Genomic DNA, 7,204 nt, shown 5'->3' with positions numbered 1-7,204 from the left:
GTGAGCCGTTTCCTCGCTCTGCCATTACTGTTCCAGGCAATTTTTATCAGTGGGAGTAGGCGAAATTTGTCTTGTACTACTAGCCTGTAAATGAGGTCTGGCGGCTGGCTGGTCGCTGAGGCTGCGTTTAGTTGGGTGAAATTTGGAAATTTGTCTATTGTAGCATTTTCGTTTTTATTTGACAATTAGTATTTAATCATGGGCTAATTAAGCTCAAAACGTTCGTTTTGCGATTTCCAACCAAATTGTGTAATTAGTTTTTTTTCGTCTACATTTAATGCTCCATGTACCTATCGCAAGATTCGATGTGATGATTACTGTAACATTTTTTGGGAAAACTTTTTGGAAATAAACGAGGCCTCGCTGCTCCTGCTATTTGTCCTGTGCTTTAACGTTGGGGAAGGTACGACACGACGCGCTGTAATGCAGGGTAAGGTAAACCTGGTTGTCCCGGTATTGATTTGGTGAAGGCTAGTTTTGGTTGGCAATCCAATGGGGATGGCCAACAACTCTCTTGATGCGAGAGAAGAACTGGGTCCACTCTGTTCGCAATGCGTGGCAGGGTTCATCTGGACGGTGACGGTGTGTTGACACAGAAATACGGTGATGTGCGAAAGATCTGAGTGAGATCTGTTTTGCTTCAACATAAAACTGCTGATTCTGGAAAAACCCGACGACGTGCCAGTCAATTTGGCCTGCAATTGACGAGGAGAGAAAATCTTATCAATAATTTAAGGTGGAACATGTCGATGCTGCACCAAACAGTTCCAAATGTACGACTAAATAGCCGATTCAATCAGGCTATCGATTAAATAGTCGATATCCGGCGTATCCATAAGAAACGATACAAGAAAACATCATCGGCTAAATGGAACATGATTGATATAAAGTGTTGAGCCGGTAAATTTAATGAAAAGAGTATAGCATGCGAACAAGTCGACTGTCTAATATAAATGAATCAACAAACATTTTGAATCTAATCTATTATTATCAACAGTGAGGCTCGATTGAATCGATACAGCTATGATAATGATGATAAACTAAAGCCAAAGAATCTATAGAACCATCTACGTGTCGACAGATTCATAAAAAATATGCTATATACGCGAGAGTATAGGCAAATCGACTAAAATAGCTGATGCGACCATAGCAAACAAACAAAGTATATATCCTGATTATGAATAAGACCACTAATCGATAATTTCTAATCTAAAGTCTTACCAGTGAGGTTCGATCGGATCGATGCAGCTATGGTAGTGTCATTAGATTAGATCTCATTAACTAATAAGTTTATTTAAGATTGAAACATATATTTGAATGCGTACTATGTTTAATTGGAATAGAAATAGAACAGTCGATCTAGTGGAATTAAGCAAGCTGGAGGTCGATCAGTCGATGTAACCCTGTTTGCTGAAGAACTCGCAGAGATCTACAATACTCCTACTTCTAATGCGATGGCAAAAGCCGGAAAGATTGTATCGATTTGTTAATGACACAATCCTGAAAGCTTCGAGTTCTCGCGTTTTTCTTCTCAAATTTTGATGTAAACACGTTGGTACGCAGATCATGTAGTTTTTTGCTTGGCTAGACAAAGGCACGATGCCCTGCCAAATGCCATCGATCTCCCTGCAAACAAACTCTGAAATCCGGATATAAATCGTGTCCCTCTCCAAATAGAAAAGTGCTCACAACGCTTGCTCCACATGTAATTTTTTAAATACATTATAAAAATCATTGAAGCTTTTCATAATAATGGTATATGTAAAATATATTTTTTCTTTGTTAAGAGTGAACGAAGAAAACAAGCAAAGATATTTTAAGACTTATGCTTGGGCGCATGATATGAAGACATGCTATGGACCATGCTTATGCTAAATTAAAGACTTGTCATGCGACGGGGCGGCTCAGCGTGCGTAGAGGCACCAAACACGAGAGAGCATTAAGCACAAATCAACGTGTATCTGGACTGGTGGTCCCAGTCGCAGCGCGTGGAAAACTAACCGCTTGCAGCTGGACGCGCCCATGAAGGCCCAAAACAGAGACCGGCGAAGCCCAGCGGCAAAGAGGGAGGACCCACGACCGGCACCGGGCGGGCTCCAAAGGACAGAATTACGCCGTGCTCCGTATTTTTTTAAGCTTATCAAACAGTATTTTTCTCTCCCAACAAATCAATCAACGATATTTTCAGTCATAACTGCGCCAAAGCAGTTTGCCCAAAAGTCTAAAACTCACAATCGGTCAACAGAAAGTGCGTAGCAGAGTGTGACTAGGAGAAATTCGTCGTGTAACCTGAAAATGAAGTCTTGGAAGGTCAGTGCTGACTCACTTGCTCGTAACATGTGTCCCGCGGACGTCCGGAAAAGGTAGGACACGCTGTAACTGCCGTGGTAAACACTCGTTGTCACGGTGTGGTTGGGTGAAGGTATTGGTTTACAATCTCATGGAACAACAACTCTCTGGAAGAGCTTTCCTCTTGTCAGTTTGCAAAGCTAGGCAGGGTTTATTAGGACGGTGATATGCAGGTCAGGTAGGTTTGCCAGTTGCGTCGCCAGACAAGGCCTGTCCTGCCAAATGCCTTCTCCCTGTGCAAAAGCTCGAAGCCCCCAATGCAGAACGTGTCCATCTCAAGTTCTCATCCCGTGACATCTTTAGCAACGGCTCAACAACTCCTGGTGTCATCATAGTGGCGCGTCAATCGTTTCAGACTTTCAGTGTTATGGTAACAAACGACTTTGCGTAACCGGTGTTTAAATTTTGGGTGACATGTTGTAGAATTTGATCCCCTGTTTAACCGGCTGACTTGTGACTCGCCGAGTCATGAAATTTGGCATGCATACATATAAATAGGCCCAATAAAACTGAATTCCCTTTTTTTTAAAAAAATATATAACAGAACTAGTAAATGCAGCTAATGATCAGGCAACAGGCTTGTTGTCTAGTCATTGGAGGGGGAAAAAACAATCAAATCTCTCCCATGATACTAGTACCTGCTACATTGTGAAAGTTGCATCAACCATTACCGACTCGGTCAATCAGATCGGTTCCGACGTGCTATTTCCGAGGCCGGAAAGAATAAAGACGCATTTCCTTTACCCTGAAAACAACAGCAAGTGCTTATATAGGTGATGATCAGTCACTGTTTCTGCTGCTAGCATTTGTCCACCATTCACTCACAGAGGCCATGTGTAGTTTCGATTCCGATGAGCACATATCCTCTAATCCGGGCACTTCCGCGCTCGCGCCAGCCTAGCTAGGTGCAGCTATCAAAGTGGAAAGGGTCCCACAATCTCTGTATGGCTCAGAGCGTATAACGCGTTGCATCTGGTACACAATATGATCACTCTGAAACTACTCCAAACTATCCAAACGGGTGAAGTTCTGAAAACGTTTGGAGCCTTGGGCAGAGTAGCAACGGCTGGTTTGACCCGTGAAATCTGCGCACGTCGTCAGCCGAGCACTGCACTGCACTGCACAGCATCGTTCGGTGCAGGCGGTTTCCTCCTACTTCTTCAGTGGACATACAGTGGGTGAAATCTGTCGTGTAACCTGTAAATGAGATGTGAATGAATGAGACCACAGCCAGTACAGCTAGTAATTAACGTTTGTTGCGTAATGCTGGGCTTGGTTGTCCAGCTGGTGTGATTAGATTAGGTGAATTTAAGGCTGTTTTGACTGGCATCTGAATGGCACCAACAACAACTCTGCTGACCTGGGAAAAGAGAGACACGTACAGCTCCATGATCTCATCTCATCTGCTCTCCTGTCGAGATCGCAATCTTAAACCGCATCCACTTCATTTGACAGCACAACGTTTTTCAGCGTGGATCGTTCACCAACCCTTCTTTTATGTTTTGCCATGCCCTCTTTCTTTCTTGTTTGTTTGCCTGGAAACAATGCATCTGCATTGTTAGTTCCACCTGCGACGACGTGCTTGGTAGGCTTCGGCGTTAAGAATTGGCTGGATGTCCTAGAACAATACAGCGACGCACGCGTTGGGAAGCATGGAAACTGACAACGCATGTACTGTCTGTACCAAGTACCAAACAGCATTTGTTCATCGTTTAGTCCGTTAGCGCAGTCGTCGTCGTAGTTGACACGGGCAGAGAAAAAAAAACACAAACGCAAATAAAGACTGCAAGTACTAGTGGTTGCTGCTGTAGGGACCTGGCACGGTACATTGCACGCCAAATGTCAAAATGCAGAAATGCAGTGCGGTAGATTACTTCCTCATCAGAAACTCTGAATGAAACTCAGGCATCGCCCATCGATCTTCGGTCCACAATACCACGGGCGAACGGCAAATTATAGGATAGATAGATCAGTGAATGAGAACTCAGCATCAACATACTCGAAAGTCTTTCAGAACACCAAACAGAAGTAGCAGCAGCGAGCAACCAGCAAGATACGATCAGATTCAGACATGGTCGCACGCTGATGGACAACGACTAGTACTCCTATATTATTATTGTCCATTCAGGAACCGACACGAAAACAGAAAGATAACTAGAACGACTCGATCAACGACATGGAGCGGAGGACGGAGACAGCAGCAAGGTAAGGTTCCTCCGATCCGGTCGATCCTCTCAACGCCGCGCTTGGATGGCTTCATCTCTGCAATACATAAATAGTACAAAGCTAGTCAATATACAGATCGGAGCATCCGAGGACATAAACTGCCAACGGATCGGAGCATCCGAGGACGGATGTGCTGTCGTATATGCTGAACTGATGATGGAAAAATAATAATGAATCCTCCAAGGATAATATACAGCAATGCATGCATGGAACGGACTGGAAGGCATTATTAGAACTTACACCAGGGCAGGATCTTCCAGCGCTGGTTGTCGCCCTTGGCCCACTCCCAGAGGACGACGGTGGTGCCGTCGTGGACGCCGCCGTGGTCCTTGTCGCCGTGGAAGGCGTCGAAGTTGAGGTAGATGTTGTTCACCATGCGCACGCAGCGGAAGCCGTGCCCGACGTCGCGGCTCTCAGTCCACAACACCGACTCGTCCAGGAAGTCCGGGTTGTAGGGCACCAGACGAACCTGCAGACGATGGATCCATGTCAATGCATATACCAAATGTTCGATCACCCATCCATCCGTCAGATACATGCATCAAGAATTATTCAAGATTGGATGGAACTAGCAGTTGAAAATACACACATATAGGAGTATCTAGCAATAATGTCGTTACTACGTACTCCTACAATTTACAAGCTGTGACGACGCCCATTGAACGATCAGGAAAGTAGACAGGTACGTGCCAACAACTATATTGACTTAACAGACAGCAGAAGAAGAAAAAGAAAGAAAGTTGCATTGCACACGCACGCAAGATTGTTTGTATGCATGGTTAGTTCAACTGAAAACTGAGTGATCGTTCGTACCGGGTGGCTCTGTCCCAGGGAGTGCTTGATGGCTTCGCCGGTGACCTTGTTCACCAGCGCGAACGCCGGGTACCCTTCCTCGTCCTTGATGCGAGTGCTGTGCCTCATGTCCTTCACCCAGTGCTACACGAATAACCAATGCAACCAACCAAGATCACATTAGTAGTCATCAGAACGTCCTATATCATGTCACATCACAGAGCATCGATCTTTTCTTTACCTGGAACTCGTCCCTGGGGTTGCTTGGTGCCAGGGACACGGTGCCGTTCCTGACGGTGAGGCTGTACCCGTCGCCGGCCTTGCAGAAGACGCGCACGGTGGGCTCAGACGCGAGCGCGCGAGGCAGGTTGCCGTACCCGGGGGGCCCGTACCCCGGGGCGGGGTTGCCCGGAGCCGGAGGGTAGCCGCCGTAGCCAGGGTCCTGCACAGGCGGGGGCGGCGCGTAGCCTCCAGCTGGGCCGCCCGGCGGGGGGCGGTAACCGCCGTAGCCTGGCTCCGGCTGGGCAGGCGGTGGGTACGGCCCTGGTGGGGGCGGCGCGTAGCCCCCAGCAGCTGGGCCGCCCGGCGGGGGGCGGTACCCGCCGTAGCCTGGCTCCGGCTGGGCAGGCGGTGGGTACGGCCCTGGTGGGGGCGGCGCGTAGCCCCCAGCAGCTGGGCCGCCCGGCGGGGGGCGGTACCCGCCGTAGCCTGGCTCCGGCCCTGGCGGGCGCGGCTCGTAGGCCTCGTCGCCCCAGGGCAGCACCTTCCAGCTCTGGTTGGGGCCCTTGGCCCACTCCCAGAGCACGACGGTGGTGCCGTCGTGCACGCCGCCGTGGTCCTTGTCGCCGTGGAAGGCGTCGAAGTTGAGGTGGGTGTTGTTGACCATGCGGATGCAGCGGAAGCCCTTGCCCACGTCGTGGCTCTCCGTCCACAGCACCGACTCGTCCAGGTACTCCGGGTTGTAGGGCACCAGCTTCACCTGCATATACATATGTGTGGCGTGCAACAACACGTACGTACGGTGGGTCACAGAGACGATCGCAACGCATGGCATGAGAACATACACGGTGCGACGGCCGGCCGGCGTACTTACAGGATGGGACTGGCCGAGCGAGTGCTTGATGGCGAGGCCGGTGGCCCTGTTGACGAGCGCGAACGCCGGCTGGCCCTCCGCGTCCTTCAGCTTGTTGCTGTGCCTCATGTCCTTGTACCAGTGCTGCACATGCGCAGGCACAGTACGTGCGTGTCAAGCACACGGGATCCATGTCCATGACCACAACAAGATGGATCGATCGATGAGAGAGAGAGCATGAAAGCAATAGCATGCCTGGGACTCGTCGCGGGGGTTGGTGGGCGCGAGGACGACGGCGTCGTTGCGCACGGTGAGGCAGTACGCCTCGTCGGCGCGGCAGAAGATCCTGTACAGCGTCTGCTCATGGGGCGGCGGCGGCGGGGCCTGGTGCCCGCCGTGGCCGTGGTGGTGGTGGTGGTGCCCGAACATGCTTCCTTTCCAGAAGCTGAAGCCTCGAGCTCGAGGAGGGATGGACTATGGAGGTTGGGACGGAGCGGCTGATCGACCGATCCGAGGTTGGATGTGGGTGTGATTGGCCTCGCCCACTGGCTCGGGGTTTATAGCGCGAGGCGTGCGTGGTCTGCACCGGCCGGCTACTCTATCACTATCAGCAGCGTCTCTCTGTATGCACGTCTGCTCTCTCAGTCCGCACAGCCTACCTACCCACGCTGCGCGACACCAGCCAACAGCGTCTCTATCTCTATCTATCTGCAGCAGCCCTTGCATTGCCCACTCTATCTATCGCCATGTCTACGGGTGATGTGG

The 7,204-nt window shown here is 49.8% G+C and overlaps 1 protein-coding gene across 1 annotated transcript; it reads right to left on the bottom strand.

Annotated features, from left to right (window-relative positions):
- Positions 1-4,292: 4,292 nt before the first annotated feature.
- Positions 4,293-6,989, bottom strand: LOC136550601 (ricin B-like lectin R40G2). The gene is made up of 6 exons (XM_066542227.1): positions 6,695-6,989; positions 6,461-6,583; positions 5,609-6,346; positions 5,389-5,511; positions 4,816-5,044; positions 4,293-4,611 (listed from the first exon to the last, which is right to left on the bottom strand). Coding segments are annotated over exons 1-6 (1,389 nt in total). The 5' UTR covers positions 6,869-6,989; the 3' UTR covers positions 4,293-4,609.
- Between the last annotated feature and the right edge of the window lie 215 nt (positions 6,990-7,204).

Source organism: Miscanthus floridulus, chromosome 4, assembly GCF_019320115.1.
Source record: "Miscanthus floridulus cultivar M001 chromosome 4, ASM1932011v1, whole genome shotgun sequence".
Lineage (NCBI taxonomy): Eukaryota > Viridiplantae > Streptophyta > Magnoliopsida > Poales > Poaceae > Miscanthus > Miscanthus floridulus.
The sequence above is the reverse complement of the archived record's forward strand: the minus strand, read 5'-3'. Positions and strand labels throughout refer to the sequence as shown.

Coding starts and splice junctions, on each gene's coding strand:
- LOC136550601 (XM_066542227.1), bottom strand. CDS start 6,868: ATGTTCGGGCACCACCACCACCACCACGGCCACGGCGGGCACCAGGCC. Junction 5,512..5,608: donor ACCCCAGGGACGAGTTCCAG/GTAAAGAAAAGA, acceptor TTATTCGTGTAG/CACTGGGTGAAGGACATGAG. Junction 5,045..5,388: donor CCCTGGGACAGAGCCACCCG/GTACGAACGATC, acceptor CATCGTCTGCAG/GTTCGTCTGGTGCCCTACAA.